General features: G+C 36.9%; 1 protein-coding gene and 1 long non-coding RNA gene across 10 annotated transcripts; one reads left to right on the top strand and one right to left on the bottom strand.

The window, feature by feature from the left end:
- Positions 1 to 1,208: 1,208 nt before the first annotated feature.
- On the bottom strand, positions 1,209 to 23,588 carry LOC149191648 (uncharacterized). Of its 9 annotated transcripts, XR_016254288.1 has the most exons (6): positions 23,290 to 23,583; positions 12,726 to 12,883; positions 12,300 to 12,475; positions 11,814 to 12,145; positions 9,914 to 10,287; positions 9,145 to 9,759 (listed from the first exon to the last, which is right to left on the bottom strand). XR_016254288.1 is itself a non-coding variant. In XM_089404383.1 (3 exons), exons 2-3 carry the CDS (start codon positions 3,068 to 3,070, stop codon positions 2,478 to 2,480), a joined length of 498 nt encoding a protein of 165 aa, XP_089260509.1. In that variant the 5' UTR covers positions 3,071 to 3,303; positions 23,290 to 23,588; the 3' UTR covers positions 1,209 to 2,477. The 9 variants fall into 9 exon arrangements, 1 of the variants encoding a protein (XP_089260509.1); XR_016254289.1 differs by lacking the exon at positions 9,145 to 9,759 and having other exon boundaries at positions 9,872 to 10,287; positions 12,300 to 12,483; XR_016254290.1 differs by lacking the exon at positions 9,145 to 9,759 and having other exon boundaries at positions 9,872 to 10,287; positions 12,726 to 12,912; positions 23,290 to 23,581.
- On the top strand, positions 12,922 to 18,466 carry LOC149191649 (uncharacterized). Its single transcript, XR_016254295.1, has 2 exons — positions 12,922 to 18,172; positions 18,322 to 18,466. It is a non-coding gene; the product is annotated as an uncharacterized LOC149191649 (long non-coding RNA).
- Positions 23,589 to 25,078: the final 1,490 nt, after the last annotated feature.

Genomic DNA, 25,078 nt, shown 5'->3' with positions numbered 1-25,078 from the left:
TTACATGAAGATTCTCACTTTCATTATCCCTAAAGATATCTGAGATGGATTTTGTCATCCAAATCATCTCTCCTGCATCCTCGTTTCCTAATCTAACTAGCAACATCTTTCCTTTCTCAACATCAATCATCGGATTGAAAGTTGGTTTTGGCTTGTTGCATTTGGGTCCAACATATATTGGTTCATCTATCACATTATCAAAATCTCCATCCATAATACTTGAGATTACTTGGAGTGCATTATGATCAACATCAACAATGTGCCTTGTCCTGAGCCAAAAATCCTCAGAAGATGAATCACTCCCATCTATTATTCTATGATCACTATAGATTCCATCTAATGTAACAAGAACTTTTCCCAATACACCACTTCATTTTTCCATTCCTCTGTAACAATTGGTGAATCCTCATTCCCAATAGTGTCTTTCCACATTTTTATGTATGATGTTATCCCTTCCTTTAGTTATTTTAAATAGACATCATTTTGTTTGGAAGCTAAGAAAGATGGCTTCCCTATGGGAATTATAGGTCGGCCTTCATCATCTATATTCCATAACTCAACTGGTTCTGACCACTCAATATCTCTAATTGATTCTTTGTACCTTAGTACTGGAACATCATTGAGTACAAGAAATTGGAAGTATTGGACACTAAGATGTCCAACTAGTGCATTTTTTCCCTCCTTGTTGTATCCATTAAGGAAACTTTTGAAGTCATAGACCTTGTCAATAAGTGTAGGTGGAAACACTCGATTTTCTTCAATTGTGAGATATGTATCCATCATTTCAGGTAAAGAATAAATATCTTTACTTTTTAGGTTGGAAGACATTCTTCCGTAGGTTCCATCTATGTCTTCATGGGTGTGCCCCATAGGAAAGAACCCAACCTCAATAGTGATGAAGACACCAAGTGCAGTTAAAAGAGATAGAAACATGAAAAGATAGCGATTCTTATTATCACTTGCCGCATTGTCCAAATGTAACAACAAATGTGGAGGAAGAGGTTTAAAATCAACATTTTGACTTTTTGAAATTCCATGAGATATAAAATCATCCTTGTACCCTTGACATTTTGAGTAAATAGAGGTGTCAAGTAATGCATTTCTATGTGGGTTTCTTGAAATTCCACTTTCATAAAGTAGATCGCCATACATATCCATTTGTGGGTCTTCAAGGTCCCTTAAGCACTTTGAAAGGGATGTAATAGTAAATTGTGATCCCATATGGACAAATGGTAAGGAGAAATGACCAAAACCTCTTGCCTTATGCCCATGTGTAAGCATACCTGTCAATGACAAACCTAAATTTGTTCCTACAATAGATTTAGATTTGACATGTAGCCTTGGGATTGAAGTCTTTGTTTTGTCCATTTTATCATGGATAATGCTCAAATACTCCTTTGGAAACTGCTCTGACATAATTCTATGGGCATAGTAGCAATATCTTCCACACATAACAATCTTGTTATGTTTCTTCAACCTACGTCGTGCCTTTTCTTCCATCTCTTTTGTAGTTGTTGACTTCATTTGTGCTCTCAACACAATACATTCACTGCATTTACTGAAGTTGGTGTTCTTTGAAAATGCCACATCTCGAAACTTAGTATTCCAGATCTTGCTCATTATTGCCTGTGATATTGATGGGTAATTGAGCTTTTGAAGAGCCTCATTGATCTCTTTTAACAAAGAATTTTGTGTGTAAGTCGAAGGAAGCAATCTTAAAGGAGCAGATGTTCCATCTTCTTCAACTTGACGTGTTTGGTTTGGTGAAAATTTTGAATTATCCATTACAATTATGTGCAATATTTCTATGGCTGCCACTGTGTGAGCTCTTGCTTTGCATGTGTTGGTGTTACCATGAATAACTTTGATCTGTCCATGTTGGAAATAATGCTGGTAGTTATAGAATGTGCTTTGAGGAATTTTACGTATCTTATACCATGCTTTCTTACAAATAATATTCCCATTAAATCTCATGTCCTTTACATTTCTAGCAATAGGTGGTAGGCCATGGCCATGGCCCTTTGACATGACTGTGTTTGACATGAGTGAATTCAAGACAAATTCTCTAATACCATTTTTATTTATTTGTCTCATATCCCTTCTAGCACCTGCAATGGCCTTCCTATCCACATGTTGAAGACAATCTTTTCTACAACATACATCTGCTGCCAAAACTCGAATTTCTTTCTCTTCATCTATTTTTGTTCGACATTTTGCAATTTTTTTGTAGCCATAACTCGTTTAATCCTTTTATATGGCTTTGTTACATGCATATCAATTGAGTTTCTATCTTTTTCATTACAAAAGTACCCATCCCAATTGTTTAAGGGATTTGTGTCCTCTATAACATCCCATATCACCATTTCCTTGGATGGCTCCTTGAACTTTTCCTTGACCCTTAATATCACACCTTTGTTGTCCACCAACTTATTTATTGGCCATCTAACCAAACAGTGTATAGACATAACCCCAATTCTTCATATCTCACAATTTCCATCTATCTCTTCTAGAAAAACACCAAAATCCATTTCACCTAGTGTTTCACCCTCAACAATGTCATGCTCGTGGACATTAACTAGCAATCCTTTGGCAACGCACATGCTTGTTCCCATGCATTCATGTGTAAGAGAAACCTTTGTACATATGAATCTAACCCTATATTGGGGAATATTTGTGGCATGATCATAACAGTGAGGCTCCAAATCTGATTCTGGCCAAATTTCATAAGATTCTAATGCACCCCCAATTGTATGCTCAAATCCTGTTAGATGTGGTAGAGGATCATTATGTTTTAACACCTCGATTTTAACCATTATGCATCCTTTCTTTACCATCTTTCCATGCACTTTATGCCCAAGCTCTTTATTAAATATGGAGCCCTCGCCCACCTTCACTCCATGTTGCAAAAGATCTACCTTGTTTCCAATAGAAAATGTGGAAGAAACATTTGCACCTATAAACGAATGTAAATAAGGTTAGTATTTACTCAAAAAAACATTTATTATGCTATCAATAATATATAACACATGCTTCAATATTTTGATTTACCTATGTTGTGTCTCAAATCCATGATCTTCCATGGATGTATGTCCCCTTCATTAACATCCTCATCAATCAAATCTGGTTGAGTTACATCAATTATCAAAATTGTAACATAACCAACATTAACCCTTTCTCCAACATAATAAGTTCCAAACTATGCAGATTCGACCCTTCCTAGCGCAATGACTTGATCATTAATAAGGAGATCAACATAGTCCCCTTTTGCCAAAATTATATTTTCCATTGTAGCTTGTATCAATTCTGTAACAACAATTAAATCGTAACTTGTAATTAAAAGGTTGAACTGTGTAAAGTGCGACTTTATATTTTCACAAAAACACACAACTTACAAAAAAGTAATATAGATGCAAAATTTAAAATAGTATGGTAGTAATATTGTATGTAATGAAACATTGTTTCCTCAAATGAAAGCTAACAATCAATATCATTCCTTCTACTACAAACATAAGCATATTGCTAGAAACAACATTACGTGGTCAAATAAATCTAGCACATGCTAGATCTCCTTCTATGACAAACAAGCACATTGTCAATAAGAATATTCTAAGGTAAAGGAAATCCACCACATGCTAAATTTCCTTCTAATGTAAATAGAAGCATATTACTCACAAAAACATTTCAAAGTAAAAGAAATCTTACACATTCTAGAGTTTATTCTAGCACAAACACAATCACATTGCCAAAAACAACATTGCAATGTGAAAGATATCTAGCATACGCTTGATTTACTTGTAGCACAAACAAAAGCACATTGCCAGCAATAACATTGTAGGGAAAACAAAATCCAACAACTTCTATCAAAAACACAATCACATTTCCAATAACAACGTCGCAAGGTAAAATAAATTTAACGCATGCTAGCTTTACATGTAGCATAAATACAAGCATACTACCAAAAACAACATTTCATGCCAGAAGAAATCTAGTGCATGCTATATTTCCTTCTAACACAAACAAAATCACATTACCAATGTGAAGGAAATCTAACATGTGTTAGATTTCCTTCTATAATAAACAACCAAATTGAAAACAACAATATTACATAGCAAAAGAAATCTAGCACAACTTCTAGCCCAAACACAAGCACAACATTTCCAATAACATTGCCAACGTGAAGGAAATCTAACATTTGCTAGATTTCCTTTTATCATAAACAACCAAATTGACAGCAACAATATTGCAAATAAAAAGAAATCTAGCATAGTTTCTAGCCCAAACACAAGCACGTTTCCAATAAAAATATTGCAAGGTGAAAGAAATTTAACGCATGTTAGCTTTACATGTGACACAAATACAAGAAAACTACCAACAACAACATTGCATGCCAATAGAAATCTATTGTGTGTTATGTTTCTTTTTAACACAAATCAAGAAAGTGTAATGGTGATTCTCTATTGTGAAGACCTATATTAAAAGTGTTGTAATGCTAATAAGACCAATGTAGCTACTGCCAAGATACCCGTGTAAAGTTTCATTGTTCAAAAGTTTAGGGTCTCCTTGGTAAAACCATGCATGTCATATTCAGTGACTATGGCATACTCTGAGGTAGATTCAGTGATAAATTTTGTGCATCAATAGAGTTTTGGCATTTTCTCGAAGTTAAGGCACCAACACCACAACTGTTATGAATCACCTAGTCAAGTCTCAAGAGAGAGCCTCTTTTGTCTCATCACTATATCAATCCATGAAATGGTGGAGAGCCTAACAACCTTCTCTTTTAATCACTCAAGCTAGACCAAATTGACAAGTTGTATTCCTACCTAACCAAACATTTTCCATGTTTTTGCTTCCTCATAAAAATATAGCAGTCTAGGGGTTATCCTGATGCAAAATGTACCTCTCGGCAAACTATGTTAACACCTTGTTTTAGGAGATTAACCCACTAGCCTTTGTTCTATGGTGACTTTCCAAACCCAATAGGTCCTCCATAAGATTACTCTCGTATTGAATCTAAAACCATTTAACTATGATTAATTGGTAGCACATGCAATTTGCAAGGAAGGGTCACAGTTTCAGGTTTGGACCATTTAGTCAGGTTTATAGCTTAAATGGCAATTTCATACTTCGAGTTAACTATCTTTGACATATGTAATATAACTGACCTAGTCCATTTTTATATCACTACTACAACAATCCATGAAATGTGCATGCAAGGTCTAAAATCAATGCTTGACTTGGCTTCCATAATAATGTTCCACATTTGAATGGACTTCCCAAAAGATTGCATTGTGTTTATATAATGCTTCATGCATCTCTAGTAAAAACTAAAGGCTAGATGCCAAATGTGTTTGTCAGATGTTGCTTATGAATGCATAAGATAAGGTTGGTGTATTTCATATATTCTCATGCATCTCTAGTAACAACTAAAGGCTAGTTGCCAAAGGTGTTTATCACATGTTTCTTATGAATGCATAAATAAGATTGGTGTCTTTCATATATTCTCATTACAATACTAAATGCTGGATCTAACTCTTCAATGGCCCATGGATTGAGTTTTAACTCGTTGAGGTATCTGTTACAATGGGCCAGTATCTTGAGCACTGGACAAACGGGTTGCTTGGTTTTTTATTGAATTCGATTACAAAGGAGGTATGCTAGAAACTCTTGACATCTTCTACGATCCTCACTCAACCACAAAACAAGTGGATTACTGGTAATCCCAATTAGGTGTTTGGGGTGCCATAATACCAGACATCTAATATCGGAACGTTCACTCAGATTTTGTGGGGATCGTATCAAAAGGAATGGAATGGCTCCTGGTTTCAATCAGGTTCCTACTTTATATAATATGGAACACCCCCATCGGGAGCCCTCAAATGAACTGCGTATGTTTGTGCTTAAGGAGGCTCCCATCCATAATTGCATAATAAAGGACACTAGTCAAATGGCTCTTGGAAAGATAATCCTTGGAATGGACTCCCAATCGGTGCCACATAGACATAGCATAATGGAGAATAATGTAGATTATATTATCATTCATATGGTAGGTCAACATTGACAAATTTCCAAAGGAAAATATTCCAATCCATATCTAGATCTGAGGTCTTCGGTTTCATCTCCTCCCTTATATAAAAATACAGAAATGGATACTTCCCCTATCTCAATATAGATATAGATGTGGAAAACCTAAATATATGATGAATCGTTGGGTCTTGAGCTGCTAACAGTCAAAAGGGCCTTCTTTCAGGAAAAAAAGACGTTTATTAATCTGGATCACCCCAGAATTGGATTGACTAGGAAAAAGAAGGCATCAAGTATAAAATTATATCCTCTTGTGTTGGTGTGGGGTCCAAGCTCAATACATGATTTTATGAAACCATTGAAGCATCTTGTTATCCATCCATTGATCTGGGTACCTCCAATGAATACTACGAAGCAATAGAGTATGAGCTGTTCACTCTTGCTCCCCCAATCATCCAGTTTCTTCACAGGCATGAGCTGTTCACTCTTGCTGATATTGGCTGCCAACAATCTGTCATTTCTACACTGTGTGGAGGATGGGGAGACTAAAAAAATTGTAGAATTATTTGGAATTAGAGTCAGGCCTTTTGCTGAAGCCCAGTAAGCTCCCATCCATAATTGCAGAATAAAGGACACTAGTCAAATGGCTCTTGGAAAGATAATCCTTCAAATGGACTCCCAATCGGTGCCACATAGACATAGCATAATGGAAAATAATGTAGATTATATTATCATTCATATGGCAAGTCAAAACTGACACATTTCCAAAGACAAATATTCCAATCTATATCCAGACCTGAGGTCTTCGGCTTCATCTCCTCCCTCATATAACTAGCATTTGCACTTGATGTTGCAAAGGAAACGCCGTAAGGCATAGAGTGGGGAAGAATAGCGACATCTGAATGGACATTGTTGAAAGCAAGGGTGGATGGTCAAAAACCAAGAAACCAAGTGAACAGTGCATGTTTAATCAGAAGATTGGGAAAGTGTTCTTTGGACTGGTGATCATTGGTAAAATTGCAAGGAGGAAAATATATAGCAGTAAAATCTCACTGTTGGGAGAACAATGAGTGCACTTTGTCTGCAATATCTTTTCCTTCTGGTAGTAATAATTTGCATGTTTTAAGAAAACTTAATAATTTTTGTCATATTATAATTGGTGTATTTTTAATTTAATATAATTATTTATTATTATTATTATTTACTTTTTAGAAGGAAACACATACTTTTAACCATTAAGTTTTGTCATGTTATAATTGGTGTATTATGTTTTTTTTTTTTAGCCAAATTTTCCTTTGATTCCCGATTAAAATCTATGTAAATTCAATTCTAGATTCTAATTCTAAGAAAAGCGGTTCCAAGAAAGGGATTTGATTCCTGATTGAATTCTAAATAAATTCAACCCTTGATTCTGATCCCAAGAAAGAGGTTCTCAAAGGGGAAATATATAGAGAGAGAGAGAGAGATCCAATGGCGAGCAGCAAGGAATTTATTTTCCACTAATGGGCGAGTTCAATTCCCATTAGGACTTTTCCTGGAATCATGAGGCCACCTAGAGGTAGTGATCAAATGTGTGGCTGCACCTAGAAGGATTGTATTAAATGGTTTCATGACCCATGCACACATTAATGGATCAAAGGCCACAAAAATTTACTTCAATATTAATCAAGTCCAATGGGTTACCTCAATTAGTTTAAATGGACTGTTTGAAGGTGGAGTTTGCCATGAGGTCTCTGGTTCAAGTCCTGATGAGTCTTGAGTCTGATTGGGTCCTGGTGGGTTACCAGCTGCCATTGTGGCTGGCAGTTGAGTTGTCCTCCATCTGGATATTCCAAGGGAAGAAGCGGGGGGGGGGGGGAGCGGGGATCCCAAGTTTTTTTGGGGGACTACACACACACACATCATCCATCTAGATATTCTAAGGAAGTGAGGGGGTCCCCGAGGTTTTTTGGGGGAAAAAATATAAATATATAGATATATGTGTGTAGAGAGAGAGAGGTGCCCCTCTAACAGCAAAGAATCATATATATAACTGAAAACCAATCACAAGAATCTAAAGTTCTATTCATATTTCATAAAAGCATGGTTCTGTTCAATGCCCATGAAACTACAGACAATAAGAGAGTATCACTGCATTGAGCATTTGTAGTTACATAAGAATAACACAAATCTTTATTTTTTTCAAGGGAAAGAATTGAAAGTAAAAGATTAGATGATTGATTTTACAGCGGATACAATAAAAGACTTATGTTCTTTTTATTTTTAGCCAAATTTTCCTTTGATTCCCAATTAAAATATATGTAAATTCAATTCTAGATTCTGATTCTAAGAAAAGAGGTTCCAAGAAAGGGATTTGATTCCTGATTGAATTCTAAGTAAATTCAACCCTCGATTCTGATTCCAAGAAAGAGGTTCTCAAAGGGGAAATATATATATAGAGAGAGAGATCCAATGGTGAGCAGCAAGGAATTTATTTTCCACTAGTGGGCGAGTTCAATTCCCATTAGGACTTTTCCTGGAATCATGAGGCCACCTAGAGGTTGTGATCAAATGTGTGGCTGCACCTAGAAGAATTGTATTAAATGGTTTCATGACCCATGCACACATTAATGGATCAAAGGCCACAACAATTTACTTCAATATTAATCAAGTCCAATGGGTTACCTCAATTAGTTTAAATGGACTGTTTGAAGGTGGAGTTTGCCATGAGGTCTCTCGTTCAAGTCCTGATGAGTCTTGAGTCTGATTGGGTCCTGGTGGGTTACCAGCTGCCATTGTGGCTCGCAGTTGAGTTGTCCTCCATCTAGATATTCCAAGGGAAGAATGGGGAGGGGGTGATCCCCAAGTTTTTTTGCGGCGATTACACGCACACACATCATCCATCTGGATATTCTAAGGAAGCGAGGGGGTCCCCAGAGGTTTTTTTGGGGGAAAAAATATAAACATAAATATATAGATATATGTGTGTGTAGAGAGAGAGAGGTGCCCCTCTAACAACAAAGAATCATATATAGAACAGAAAATCAATCACAGGAATCTAAAGTTCTATTCATATTTCATATTTCATAAAAGCATGGTTCTGTTCAATGCCCCTGAAACTACAGACAATAAGAGAGTATCACTACATTGAGCATTTGTATTTACGTAAGAATAACACAAATCTTTATTTTTTTCAAGGGAAAGAATTGAAAGTAAAAGATTAGATGATTGATTTTACAGTGGATACAATAAAAGACTTATGTTTTGGGCTGTCTAATTGCTTGTACAATGGAGAGACAAGGTGCCCAAAGAGAATTTGTAATTGCCTACGGAGCATAATAATTGACCTTTAATTTAAAGTAAACAAGACTATTGTGCAAGGCCGTCTCATGTTCAGGGATATGCTCTGACCTTCAGTCCTAATGATTCAAAATCGTTCCTTCGTGTAGGCCTCTGTCTGCAAAATTTTCTGAACTCCTCATCAGAACTAGAAGATTCTGATTGGTCTAGCTCAGAAGAGAATTTGGACTTCTTACATTTTGATCCATTAATCTGTCGATGACCTACCGTGTCATATTCACTAACCAATTCAAACTTCAAATATATTGCTGGAGATGGAGATTTTTGCATTTGAACTTGTACAATCAGGTTGAGTTTCCTGTTCATCATGATATTTGTTGGAATTCCCACTTTTCGTATAGGTCATTTTTGTCCAAATCTATCCTAAGTCATTTTTACACAGTCACTATTGTATACCTATTGATCAATCAGAAAAGAAAAATGCTACTATGTCAATCAGAGATCAAATTTTGCTACACAACATCTTCTTTCATTGTGAGTGTCTCTTTGATGTCTTTTTAACATGCTGTTAGATCTGAAAAGGAAAATGTGATAAATCAGAAAGTTTTACCAATGGTGAACATTTGACAATGCAAAATGTTGGAAAGGAAAGTTGCTCAAATATGCATTCCTGGTCCATTTCCTTCCATTAGGACTTCTTTGTCACCATCAAGAGCCTTCAATGCCACCCAAGATTACTCCTCAAGGTCCTATCAGTCCAGACCACTCTCTAGAGGAAATAGTAACCTAAAAGACTTTGATGAATCAAATTTAGTAGTATAAATCAAACCTTTACATGAGTATTGGGAAAAGCAGATGTTCGAAGCGTTTCCTGTACTTCACTTGACAATTTCTTTTTCGGCTTGCTCAGGATGAATGCAGCTTGATCAGAAGTTGCATCAATAGAAGTTATTTGATAGCCACTGTCCCAGCGTCTGTGAATACCTTCACTTGGATAGAGAAAATCAAGCTCAACAGACTAAACAGATGCAACTAGTAGTTAATGAGAAATAATGGTTTATTAAAGAGATTCAGATTATAAAGCAAATAGCATGGCAAATGCAACCTGAACTTTTGTGAAGAATAAAAATAATGCTATCTAACAGCAAAGAATCATATATAGAATAGATAACCAATCACAAGAATCTAAAGTTCTATTCATATTTCATAAAAGCATGGTTCTGTTCAATCCCCATGAAACTACAGACAATAAGAGAGTATCACTGCATTGAGCATTTGTAGTTACGTAAGAATAACACAAACCTTTATTTTTTTCAAGGGAAAGAATTGAAAGTAAAAGATTAGATGATTGATTTTACAGTGGATACAATAAAAGACTTATGTTTTGTATTTTTAGCCAAATTTTCCTTTGATTCCCGATTAAAATCTATGTAAATTCAATTCTAGATTCTGATTCTAAGAAAAGAGGTTCGAAGAAAGGGATTTGATTCCTGATTGAATTCTAAGTAACTTCAACCCTCGATTCTGATTCCAAGAAAGAGGTTCTCAAAGAGGAAATATATATAGAGAGAGAGATCCAATGGTGAGCAGCAAGGAATTTATTTTCCACTAATGGGCGGGTTCAATTCCCATTAGGACTTTTCCTGGAATCATGAGGTCACCTAGAGGTAGTGATCAAATGTGTGGATGCACCTAGAAGAATTGTATTAAATGGTTCCATGACCCATGCACACATTAATGGATCAAAGGCCACAACCATTTACTTCAATATTAATCAAGTCCAATGGGTTACCTCAATTAGTTTAAATGGATTGTTTGAAGGTGGAGTTTTCCATGAGGTCTCTGGTTCAAGACGTGTTGAGTCTTGAGCCTGATTGGGTCCTGGTGGGTTACCAACTACCATTGTGGCTGGCAGTTGAGCTGTCCTCCATCTGGATATTCCAAGGGAAGAAGGGGGAGGGGAGGATCCCCAAGTTTTTTTGGGGGGATTACACACACACATATCATCCATCTGGATATTCTAAGGAAGTGAGGGGTCCCCAGAGTTTTTTTTGGGGGAAAAAATATAAATATAAATATATAGAGATATGTGTGTAGAGAGAGAGAGAGGTGCCCCTCTAACAACAAAGAATCATATATAGAACAGAAAACCAATCACAAGAATCTAAAGTTCTATTCATATCTCATAAAAGCATGGTTTTGTTCAATGCCCATGAAACTACAGACAATAAGAGAGTATCACTGCATTGAGCATTTGTAGTTACGTAAGAATAACACAAATCTTTATTTTTTTCAAGGGAAAGAATTGAAAGTAAAAGATTAGATGATTGATTTTACAGCGGATACAATAAAAGACTTATGTTTTGTGCTGTCTAATTGCTTGTACAATGGAGAGACAAGGTGCCCAAAGAGAATTTGTAATTGCCTACGGAGCATAATAATTGACCTTTAATTTAAAGTAAACAAGACTATTGTGCAAGGCCATCTCATGTTCAAGGATATGCTCTGACCTTCAGTCCTAATGATTCAAAATTGTTCCTTCGTACAGGCCTCAGTCTGCAAAATTTTCTGAACTCCTCATCAGAACTAGAAGATTTTGATTGGTCCAGCTCAGAAGAGAATTTGGACTTCTTACATTTTGATCCATTAATCTGTCGATGACCTACCGTGTCATCTTCACTAACCAATTCAAATATATTGCTGGAGATTTTTGCATTTGAACTTGTACAATCAGGTTGAGTTTCCTCTTCATCATGATATTTGTTGGAATTCCCACTTTTCGAATAGGTTATTTTTGTCCAAATCTATCCCAGGTCATTTTCACACACTCACTATTGTATACCTATTGATCAATCAGAAAAGAAAAATGCCACTGTGTCAATCAGAGATCAAATTTTGGTACACAACATCTTCTTTCATTGTGAGTGTCTCTTTGATGTCTTTTTAACATGCTGTTAAATCTGAAAAGGAAAATGTGATAAATCAGAAAGTTTTACCGATGGTGAACATTTGACAATGCAAAATGTTGGAAAGGAAAGCTGCTCAAATATGCATTCCTGGTCCATTTCCTTCCATTAGGACTTCTTTGTCACCATCAAGAGCCTTCAATGCCACCCAAGATTACTCCTCTGGGACCTATCAATCCAGGCCACTCTCTAGAGGAAATAGTAACCTAAAAGACTTTGATGAATCAAATTTAGTAGTATAAATCAAACCTTTACATGAGTGCTGGGAAAAGTAGATGTTCGAAGCGTTAATCAAGCTCAAGCTCAATAGACTGAACAGGTGCAACTAGTAGTTAATGAGAAATAATGGTTTATTAAAGAGATTCAGATTATAAAGCAAATAGCATGGCAAATGCAACCTGAATTTCTGTGAAGAATAAAAATAATGCTATCTAATTTTTCAGAACAAAAGATCACCTGATTTGAAAACCCTGCATTCCTTGACATAACCATACCCCGTTGATTTCTAGCAGTTGCCATTGATGTCACATAAAATCCCTCTTTCCATTTCCTGCTAATCCATTTAAATGGAAATGAATCGCTCACTTTATATGATTGTTGAGTATAGAGTGTACCTAAGATAAACCGGTGCATCCTCAGATCACTACAAGGAAGTTTAGTAAACACTCAAAAGCCTCAGCATCAAGAGTATTTCCCAGAAGCACAAACATTACAGATATTACTCCAACAGTCCAGAGTAACAATCAATACCCCAACTTCAACAACATGGTTTGATTTACTTTAGGAACAACTATGGCTAAATAAAACTCCAGCAAACATTTATGGTAGCTTCTATACTCTTTAACTTCGAGATATCTAGCTTCTAGAATCTATACTCTTAAACTTAAAAATATTAATGGTACAGAGATCTAATTTTAAGGTATTAGGACCATTTTTGTCGATGCATGCATTTCACTTCAACAATGTTCCTTGCTATGTTCAGGTTGTTTAGAAGTTAGAACGTTGTATAGGTTCATATGGTTACAGGGTGTTTTTGGTCAATTTTGGATAATGGTACCACCTCATTGCATTAGTAACTAGGCACTACATATCTTTATATGTTCTTGACTATGCTACAGACATGGTCACAAGTGACCATGACACATGGGACTAGAGGCCCACTTCAATGTCCATCATTTTTTTATGTTTGTTGCATCCATATAACACCCAAAATATTATCTGCTAAAGTGGAAACAATGAATATTGGCCAATACACAGGCTGTGCTATTGCTTTGCAAAATATAGAGCCTATGTCCCCTGGCTTTTTCAATCAGCAAGAAACATAACCTTGCATACTCTGTTTTGAATAAAAACTATTAATTTACCTCTAGATTTCTCTTCCAAGCCAAAGCTACTACATTCAACCCAACCTATATCTCCCCTCCTGATTAAGGCTTAAGATCTTCAGTGGACACAAGTCTGTCTATATGCAGCTCAGAGTTCCCGTGGCATCTATCTTTGCCTACTTCCAATCAGAAAATAATATAATTTTATGAATGCCCACAAACAACCAAGGGTTAGGTCAATGGGAGCAGATAGTAGAGTACAAATTTCATTTTTACACAGTCACTATTGTAAATCTTTTATGGACTTCTAAATGCTTTACTAGCTTCACAACTAATATGGGAATGTTTAACTAAGGATAAAAGGCAATGAGCTGTTCACTCTTGCTCCCCCAATCATCCAGTTTCTTCACAGGCATGAGCTGTTCACTCTTGCTGATATTGGCCGCCAACAATCTGTCATTTCTCCACTGTGTGGAAGATGGGGAGACTAAAAAAATTGTAGAATTATTTGGAATTAAAGTCAGGCCTTTTGCTGAAGCCCAGTAAACTCCCATCCATAATTGCAGAATAAAGGACACTAGCCAAATGGCTCTTGGAAAGATAATCCTTTGAATGGACTCCCAATCGGTGCCACATAGACATAGCATAATGGAAAATAATGTAGATTATATTATCATTCATATGGCAAGTCAACACTGACACATTTCCAAAGACAAATATTCCAATCTATATCCAGACCTGAGGTCTTTGGCTTCATCTCCTCCTTCATATAAAAATACAGAAATGGATACTTCCCCTATCTCAATAGATACATATGTGGAAAACCTTAATAATGATGAATCGTTGGGTCTTCAGCTACTAACAGTCACAAGGGCCTTCTTTCAGGGAAAAAAGACTTGTATTAATCTGGATCACCCCAGAATTGGATTGACTAGGAAAAAGAAGGGCATCAAGTATAAAAATATATCCTCTTGTGTTGGTGTGGGGTCAAAGCTCAATACTTGACCCCAACCAACCATGCCTCTAGTACTAGATAGAGTGTGAATGAAAAATCAAAGCAGAATTTGCAGTCTTAGACCAAGGCTAATATCCATAAGTGCTCTCCAGTCAGCATTTCACTCATCTTGTGCAGACAAATTAGAGAAATGCTCAAACAAAGCATTTTTAGCACCAGCACCATGATTTGATCTATTATGAATTCCTTTAAGACGGACTCAATTTACAAACTAGCTATTAATGTAGTAATGTTATAGTCCAAACAAAGCTGAAAAGCACGGGCAAGAAGGCAACAGCTCTAGCATTACAACAGTTACCAGTAGAGTAAAGTTCAGAAATACAGGCACTAAGACAAACAACTATATAATCAATTTAGTTGTCATCTCAGTAAAGTTTACAGGTGCGGGCATTAAAGATAATTGCAAAATTGAATAGTGCACAACAATCAGGCAGATCATTGTCAATGAAAAACATCACTTGTCTATTGTCATTTAGAATAGCATCACTTGTCTGTTGTCATTTAGAATAGGTGCCAAAGGCAACTGTCGGGAAAAAAAAGATGTAAAAAGGGGAAAGCACAACAAGTGCACCCTAGAGCATGAGCTGTTCACTCTTGCTCCCCCAATCATCCAGTTTCTTCACAGGCATGAGTTGTTCACTCTTGCTGATTTTGGCTGCCAACAATCTGTCATTTCTCCACTCTGTGGAGGATGGGGAGACTAAAAAAATTGTAGAACTATTTGGGATTAGAGTCAGGCCTTTTGCTGAAGCCCAGTAACTATGAGAAGAGGTTTTTGCATTGGCTCATTCAAAATTTTGAAAATAAACTGTGGTTATGGGAAAACAGATGGCTCTCTTTAGACAGTAGGATGGTCATGATAAAGGTAGTCCTACAAGGTATCATTGTCTACTGGATGCATTTGTTTCATTTTCCAATGTCAATTATTCACAAAATCAACTCCACCATGGCAGATTCCTTATGGGTTGGGTCCGGTTACAAAAATACGCTTCACCTATCTAAACTAGACTCAATTTGCAAGCCCATTGTTGGAGGTTGGGGCATCAAACACACTCACACTTTCAATCTGGTACTTCTCATCAAAAATCTATGGATGGCCTTCAAGTGCCTTGGTATTTAGCAAAAAATCATTATTAAAAAATATCTCAATCATGCTACCCTGGAAAACTGGATCCTAGTTGGGGCTCCGGTTAAGAATATTGTGTCTTTCATTTGGAATATCTTGACGAAATCTAAGCCTTGGATACAGGGATATATAATATGGATGGTTAGATGTGGCGACATAATTCGCATTGACCTTGATGCAATCATTGAATTGGCTGGGAATCACATTCTTCCTCCCCCAATCATCCAGTTTCTTCACGGGCATGAGCTGTTCACTCTTGCTGATATTGGCTGCCAACAATCTGTCATTTCCTCCTCTTCCAGTTGGCCACATGCTGAAAATTTGGCTCTTCTGATGGAGCTCAATGTCAAATGGGAAAATTACAGATCTCATCTCTATCATGCAGATATTGCTCTGTCTAAGAGGGCAGATAGGCATTCTTGGGGCGGTCTTTCTCATGGTGGAGAAATCTCTACCAAAGAAACATACAAGTACATATACAACATGCAAACGTAGTGCACTAGAACTATTTAGCAAAATAAAGGCACCACCTAGTGCTATGGATAATTCAGTTGGTTGAACTACATAAAGTATTTCGAGGTTTGAGTTCAATTCTCTTTGGTGCATCCAGACTTGACCTGACCAGACTTTATGTGTTCAGTGGCCATCCAGTTCAGCGCTCTACAGTAAATCAGTCTTATCATATCTGGATTCATATTTCCACCCACTACAAAGGTCTAATCAGACCTGTAGCTATTTATGGACACCGTTCAGTCTACTGGCCATCCAGTTCAGCCCTCTATAGTAAATCGGTCTTATCAGTTCTGTTTTGATATTTCCACCCACTAGAAATTTCTAATCAGACCTGTATCTATTTATGGACACAAGAAATAAAGAATGAAATGTTTCAGGAAGTTTCCGGGCATCCACCATGGCTCCAGCCACTGTAACTGCTGCAACTATTAATCGCTCTGAGAAGCCATATTCAGATCATTAAGAATATTTTATATATGATCTTCTGGGTGGAAGTTTTCTTGTAACTTCCTTTTGTTTTGAATGAACGCATGCTGGAGAAAGCAAGTCCGTTCATATGAATGATAAACGCGGGTGGGGTGAGAAATCAGAGACACGGGGGCTCTTTTGTCCTTCTGATTCAACTTGATTGATGTCCAAATTTACCTCTGAAAACTCAGAGAATGCATGTCCTTGGAATGGTATTTGGTGTATGCAACACACCAGAGAATTGGTTGCCACAATATTCTCTAAATTAGGATTGGAAGGTATCATTTCCTCATCGCTTCACAATCTCTAGTTATTGTGCACTCTGAATCTTATAAAAAAAATTGTCATTGAAAGAATTCCATCATAGTTTGTGTAGCTTAAAGCGCTCCTGGGAATACATGACCTTAGTTTTAGTTCGCAGTGGGGTTTTATTTCAAAGGAACTCTCTAATTCTACTCACCTTTCAGGGGCAAAACTTGGAAGTTTGAGAGGGTCCATACTTCGAATGGCCTTAAAGGAAGTATTCCAGCTCCTTTGACTTGCTGAACCCATCTTGATTCTCTGTCATCTTTTTGGCTTGAATCCAACTAGATCGATCTCATCTTTAACCACAGATCTGTAATTTTGGGATAGTGTTTGTGGATTCATTCAACTAGACACCACAATTACATTGGCACCTATGTAAATAACAGATCTGATGTTATATGGGCATGTAGCTTCAAGCACAAAATGGCGTAAAGTCATTGCCACTTTGAGTCAGTTGGCCTTCCTAAACCTATGTAGAAGTAGCCTCACCAGCAATATTTATGAACCCATCATGAGTTAACCTTGACAAATCTATGAGCAAGATTAGATCCAGCAGAAAACAGCAAGGAGGGACTCATTCCTGGAAACAAGCGGAATGGAGAATAGTGATTCCCCAATCTGCATGCAAGTTGAAAGTTGAAGCTTATATATAAGCAAGTAACTTGTTGTGAGGTATATTTTTTTGGTGGGTCTGATTCATGCGAATTTGAACTTTAAATTTCATGGTTTACATAATATTTCATTACATGGTAGTTAAATAGATACAGTTACAAAGAACCAAGGTGTCCCAGATCTGAGAAAAAATGTCCCAGATCTAAGCGGAATACAATTTTTCCAACATCTGTGGCAATTCTCTGTGCTCATTTTAATCACATCTTTGCCAATATTTTCGGAATTTTGGCCATCTGCATGGAAGCTACTATTGATACTCAATGGAAATCTGGACTCAGTCTTTTCAGCATCTAATGCAGTTTTCTCTGCTCATTGTTCCTCGACCAACTGTATCCAGCTTGCAGCTCAGTGAAATCTAGTCACAGCCTTTCCAGCGTCTATAGCAGTCTTCATCATTGTAATCACTTCTTGGCCACTATACGAGAGTCTTGAGCTAACTGTATCAAGCAGATGGGTACACGGGAAAATGCACTGACAGGTGAATTTCCTGGCACGTTGTACCTATTCAACGATCTTAGAATTTTAAGTTGTGCACTGGGTTTTCGTTTTTCTTCACTGGTCTCACAGTTTTTATATTCCTGGATTACAGATCTAATTAAGTTGTTTTTTATTATAATAATCTTGCAGGTGTTGATTTGAAGGGAAGTTTGAAGCTTGTTTTTTATGGTGTTGGTTTTATACAACAATAAATTCACCATAACAAGTTCTGGGAATTTGTAATCAATATTTGGAAAATTCGGTGGAAAGAACAAAGTATAATTGTTTAACACTAGCATGGGAAGCCTTAAAAGCCTGCCATTATTGAATTTGTATGCAAACAAATTGGGAGGGTAAATACATGTTCCTCTTCCTCAGCAATTTCTCTGGACTAATCATCCCTGAGAAGATAAATCCGAACAGGTACACATTCAAATCTTCGATTGTGATTTCGTTTCAAAGAAAAAATGCATAAAGATATTACCAGCTAGAGGCATGCAGTGCTGCAGTCCCTCTAACGGTCAGATTCTGTTGGTATGGTCCCATTCAACAAGTTGTTATATGGAATTTGGATCCATTGAAAGTGTGTGCAATTAGACAATTCCTTTGGAATAGAGCCGTATCGCAAAATAAAGGTGAGGTCACTAACATTCCAGTAGTGCTTTAAGTTGTCCAAACTATGATGAAATTCTTTCTGTCAAATGTTATATGAAAGATTCAAAATGCAAATAACGAGAGGTTATCAAGAGATGGAGAAAAGGGTATCTTCCAACCCTATAATTGAAGAAGATTATGGCATTGGCAACCACTCTTCTAATGTGTTGTCTGCATGAAATACCATTCCGCAAGCATACATTATTTGAATTCTCAATGACCCAGTTGGACAGTGTTCCAATTATATCAGAATTTAACTGCCTTTCATAATTACAGTAAAGCCTCCAAGTCCCCGCTTTAAACTCCTTGCTCTTAATGGATGATGGGAATTGATCAGCTTCCTCCAGTGTGTGTCCATTCAAAACAAAATCAAGCCAAAAAGAACATTTGCCTAGGGGGTGATAAATTTGCAGCAGTTACTGGGGATGGCATGAACACAAGTAGCATCATAACACCAACTTTATATATTTCTTCCATGTTGAGAGCTAGGATTGCATTCTCTAGTCAACTGGTCGTTAATTGCATCCCTTTGCATTGTAAATTTCGTTCATAAGGATGAAGGCATTGTCTATCTGTTTAAAATTTTATGAAAAAGAAATTTTATTATTGAAAGAAAGGAGTTGGAAGTATAATTCCAAGTTCTTAAGCAGAAGTCTTAAAATAGATGAACTTTTACCATAATATGTACTTAGCATTGAGTGTGATGTTGAGGTACACAAAACTCAGCTGTATGAAAAAGGTGAGCTTCGACAAAAGCTGTAAATTCATACTTGTGGCTTCATTTAGGCTATCTTAGTTTATTGAAAATAAAATTTATGTTTTTTTATTTATGTATTATAATTTTAACAAATGATTGGAAGCTTGTGAAAATTGCATAAAAAGCCAAAATCTAAAAATGGTGAAAATCAATAGGGTCATCAGAGTCTCCAACATGATTTTCAATAACCACCCATACTATATAGGTTGTAAATGTGGTATTATCATAAAATATTATAGCTTGCAATTATCACAAGTATAATAAAAATCATAATATTATTGGTAAAGATTATTGTATATGAAAAATTATGGAAACAATCATGTAGAGATTTTCTAACAAAATTATAGGTTTGAGGAAAACTCAAAGATAGTTTTGAGAAAGTTAACATGGGGCATGTATTAGAAGGGAATTTTTTTTAAAACATTCAAAATCATTGGAGTGATGATGATGTATTAGGTCCAAGACAATTATGGTGTGATAACCCAATATAACAAACTAGAAATCTAATTTTTGCAAAAGATGCATGAGAGGCTTACATAGGTTAGCATCATGGGCGATAATAATCAAATATAATAGCAGGAGCAACTCTCCCTAGCCAAGTCAACAACCATGCACAAGGTTTATTTTTTGCAATTTGTTAGTGTTATTTTACACTTGTGGCATTATTTTCTCTTTCTCTTTTATTAGAGAGACGTTTAGGGTTCAATCATGACATATAACCTCATGGAAAGGTGTTCCACATCATGATCTATCATTTCCTACTTCTTGCTCATTTACTGGATCTTTATCTTAGCCTCAACGTTTTATTATAAATAGAAGAGGTTTTCAAGTCACTTTGTACACACACTTAACTCTTGATCTCTCTCCACTTGTTTTGGGTTTTGCTGGCTAGAGAGATCTAGATGATGAAGCCCTAGACGCAAGAGGAAATGAGATAGTCTGGCCACAGTCAAGAAGTATTCTATATGTTGTCCTAATAGAGATATGATGCCCTAACCGCAGTCCAAACTAGGAGTTGAAGTTCTTGTTCAGTTGTGCACTAATCTGCTATCAAGGGAGGGCTAATGCTGCCCTAAACACAGTCTTAAAGGAAGAGTCATAGCCGCAGCCTTGGAGGAGCCCTAGTTGCTGTACAATGTGCCCTAGCCACAAGCCTTATATGCTGTCCTAAAGGGATTAAATCAAAGTGAAGAGAGGCTCCTTCGATGTCCCAAAAGAAGGCTCTTCATCACAGCAAGGAGGCTTCCGTACGCTGTCAAAGGAAGCTCCAAAAGAGTCATAGCCACAGTCTTCTATTCACAGCTAAGACGCGGTCAAAGAGAGCCTAAATGAACCCCTAATCCACAATAAGAAAGAGACTCAATACACAGTCCTAAAGGATGTGTTTTAGGTGTTGTTCAAGTAGGGAAACCTAACACATCTTAGCCATAGTATTGAAGCCCAACTGCGTTGAAGGGAGAAGTCTCTACAACTGTCTTATGAGGAGGACCTATACGCTGTCAAAAGAGGTTCTAACTTTGAGTTTTCTTCTAGTCTGGGTACTTGTCTATGATTTATGGCACATATGCATGCCTTGAAAGTGTGAGAATGCGCAAGAATAAACTCCTGGGATAAATACCCATTTGATTATAAGGACTTCTCTTACATTGATGTGAAAGTGTCAGGAAGGAAATTTGCAGATATCTTAACACAAAAACAAGCAATCAAATTCCATTAAAATGCACTTAACTTTACATATGCCCAAAAGCAGAGGAAATAACTAAGCTGGAATCTGATCCAAGAAAATGCCCCATATTATCATCCTATGCTTAGTAATGCTTACAAGGAAATGGGTTGGGTATGTGTTTAAAGTTTGTACAATCAAAAAGAAAGAATCTAAAGGTAGCCCCAACAATCTGAACAGGCAACAGGATATCAGTTTACCAAGTCAATCTAATAATGTGGCACATATGGACTCATCTTGATATTGCTGCCTTGAGTTTACTGGCTATTTCACTTGTCAAAGCGAAGGATATTCCCTTCAATTATGTGTATACAATGGGCCAGTATCTTGAGCACTGAGGAATCAGATGAACGCAGTTGATTTTATCTCTCTAGAGGTAGCACTGGTGTATTCTAACTGTGTAAGTGTCATTTAATGAGGTTGCAACTTTTCACATATTACAAAAATACGTGAATAAATGGCAAGATCATAAACAACCACACAAACGGCAATTGTTTTCCATTGAGAAGAATCTATATACCCCTCTCAAGGTCTTGCAAGGCAAGGACATGGATTGAGAAGAATATATATACTCTTCTCAAAATATTCCTAGTTCTCCAAGTCACAACCAAGCCTCAAGAACTTAACAGTTGGGAAGCATTGAAACCATATTCTTGTACTATGGTTTTCGTCATATGATTAATTAAGACACTAAAAAACTATACAAACATATGCATCCTATTGATAAAATCGGTATACCCCTATCAAGGTCTTGAAATGCAAGATCGGCTAGATTCACCCAGTTTTGGGTTGCGGTGTAGATATACGTATACTGCTCAGCCACAACTAGTATTTTTTCCTTCATCGCTTTCTTAGCAAGTGCAGAAGTGCCAAGAAAAAAAAAATATGATTTTTTGGAAGGTCAATAGTCGCGGGTGTTTTAGTATAATTTTATCCCTGAGATGACAGGTTATGATGAAATCTGCAACGACTGGGAATCCGGTAGGGTATACGATGGGATGTAATGATTCTCGCTGGAGTGGGAGGAAGCTGCTATGGTCCCTGTCTCTTCTACTTTCCTAGTTTTGCTATGATATCTCTTGTTGTGCGCCTTTTCTACTTTCTCGCTCTGCTATGGTCCCTGTCTCTTCTACTTCCGTCTCTGCAATTCAAATGTCTATGTGTACGATCGCAAATCTTCCCCGTCCGCAGACGAAATGGCTAACCTTCACTCTACTCTCCACAAAAGAGATCTAATTTTTCAAGGTTTTTAACCCAAAGGATCCATCTCCCCTAATGATTCATAAGAAATACCCTAAGCATAATCATAACTTTACAAAATACTCAGAGTGGAGGGTCCCCTCCTTAATCTCCACCCAAATCGGCACTAGCCGTCAATGTGCTCCCTCTTGATGAATCATCTCCTCAAACCTTCGATTTGATGTGCAAACAGAAAAAGCAATTCAGGGGAAGTGGAGGTGCCTTTGAATTAATCCGCCCATTTTTAGTTATGATGGGCATGGGAGCAATGTCAAAGATGATTGCAGGCAAGAACTGATCAGGGAAAACTCTTTGATTACCAAAGAAAGTGGGATGGTACGCCTCGGCAGAGAAATGCCCTCCAAATACTAATACTAATGAAAATTGTTGTGCCCTCCATGCAATGGAAAAATGATTCAAAAGAAATTATTTTCGAGTTGAAGAGGTGACCCCAGGAACAACTTTTGTGCCCTCCATAAAATCGAAAACCCCAGGAACAACTATTGCGCCCTCCATACAATCTAAAAATGATTCAAAAGAAATTATTTTCGAGTTGAGGAGGTGACCCCAGGAACAACTAAGGAGGTGCGTCAGGTGGATATAGAGGGGGCTACAGAGGAGGCAGGAATGGCACTGGAGAGGATCGAGAAGCTAAAACATACATAAAAATTTTGCCTGCAGTTTCTACACCCTATCTTCAAAGAGCTATTTTTTAAGAAAACAAACAGAAAGCTAAAACACATACCTGTTTTAGGCAAAAACTATGGAAGATCGGCCTCACAGAAAAAATAATAGTAAATGCAGAGCTGGTAAACCTGTCTTGGCTATTACTCCTCAAAGCACGCTGATCTGTCTGCTCAAAAGTTTCCCAAATCGTTGAATACCAAATATTTAGAGCCCAACTTGCCAAATATCATATACTAATATAAGCCAGCTGGTTCAGAAAATAAGCTTTCCTCCTAGGCGTGAACCCTGACGGTGACACCTTAATCAATCGTTGGAAGAGAATGTTCAGGCGATGGGACTTCGAGCCAAGGAGATAAGAACAGCCGATTCGAGCCAAGCCCAACCAAGGAGATAAGCGAAATTTTAAATTTTCCCACAAAATTTTAAATTTAAGTCTTCTTCATAATATTTTTTAAAAGGTCATTTGCCAGCAGTTCTATTAATTGAATTTTCCCACAAAAATTTAAATTTTTTCCCATAAAATTTTAAGATTTTCTCACAAAAATGTTTGAAAATTCTTCTTCATAATAATTTTTTAAAATGTTTATATTGCCAACAGTTTTTATATAATTAAAACGCAATTATTTTATTAATATAAAACCATATAATATTAACTAACCTTTGCATCCTAAAAAATTTATAAACACACATTTGCATCCTATAAACTATTCATCTTAGAGGCATTGGGAAGTGGTTTTGTACAATGTGCATGGTTTATATTATTGCTAAACTATAAACTATTCATCTTAGAGGCATTGGGAAGTGGTTTTGTACAATGTGCATGGTTTATATTATTGCTAAATCTTAAAAACTATTCGTAGACCCTAGGATGATAATAGTGTTTCTTCTTAGATGATGTCCAAGGCCCTAACAAAAGTCATCCTTGTTGGGAAAATCCTCACATTAAACCTATACAACATTTATATACCCATGGTTTATAATGATGGCAAATAGTGCTCTCATCACCTAATTGTGCAAAAAGCCCCAACTAACCTAGTCTAGGTTAGATGTCCCCGATATTAACATATTATCCTACATTATCCATTAGCTCATGGAGATAGAGGGTTCAAGGACTCTCACTTGATGGTTGGGGACTATAGTCCATCAAGAGGTCAAATGTCGGGCTAACTGTGTTAAGGACACCTCAAGGTCAACCAACACTAATGCAATGTATTAGTTGTTCGTACATCGACCTATCAAATTGTCACAATATTGGGTAGTAGACATTAGTAAGTAGGACACTAGTCACCAACAAGAAACCTTGATAACTATAGAGTAATGATGTGGTGAGTGGATGTGGACCCGAGGATACCACATGTCAATTGTGTGGCAGTTGATTTGACATGCTAACGTCTCATTATGATGTGGCACCAATGTGGGTCTAGATGACATGGCATACCAATGTGGCAAGTGATGTGGGATGTTGACATGGCAATGGAAGGTTGACTTAGCACCAAGGTGATGTATAGGTGGTAACCATATAGTGGCGACGTGGATGTTGGGCTTTTGGATGTTAAGATATCAACTAATTAGTATCAATGACACTCTTTAGCCTCTTCCCGAGGGCCCAGTGGCTTGATAGCTCGACCATTGGCCTTTCAAGATATTGGGTATTGAGAAATTAGGGCTTCAATCTACAAGCTTGTCTGTATGTTAGGTGTCGAGTATCAAGACAGTAAGTATGTATAGAGCATTAAGGAAAATCATGTGTTTCGTGTGAATTTGGGCAAGCTTAGAAGTTGAGTTGCAAACTACTACAAGTGTCCTTATTTTTCTACAAGAAACAGTGTAATGTGAAGGTGAATATG

Source organism: Pinus tabuliformis, chromosome 2_2 (assembly GCF_031772625.1).
Source record: "Pinus tabuliformis cultivar Carrire ecotype Pingquan chromosome 2_2, CPIR1, whole genome shotgun sequence".
NCBI lineage: Eukaryota > Viridiplantae > Streptophyta > Pinopsida > Pinales > Pinaceae > Pinus > Pinus tabuliformis.
The sequence above is the reverse complement of the archived record's forward strand: the minus strand, read 5'-3'. Positions and strand labels throughout refer to the sequence as shown.

What these genes read in the sequence shown, in the direction of transcription:
- LOC149191648 (XM_089404383.1), bottom strand. Translation starts at nt 3,070, where the DNA reads ATGGATTTGAGACACAACATAG. An exon ending in GGATTTGAGACACAACATAG is followed by an intron (nt 2,954 to 3,048) that starts GTAAATCAAAAT and finishes ATTCGTTTATAG; the next exon opens with GTGCAAATGTTTCTTCCACA.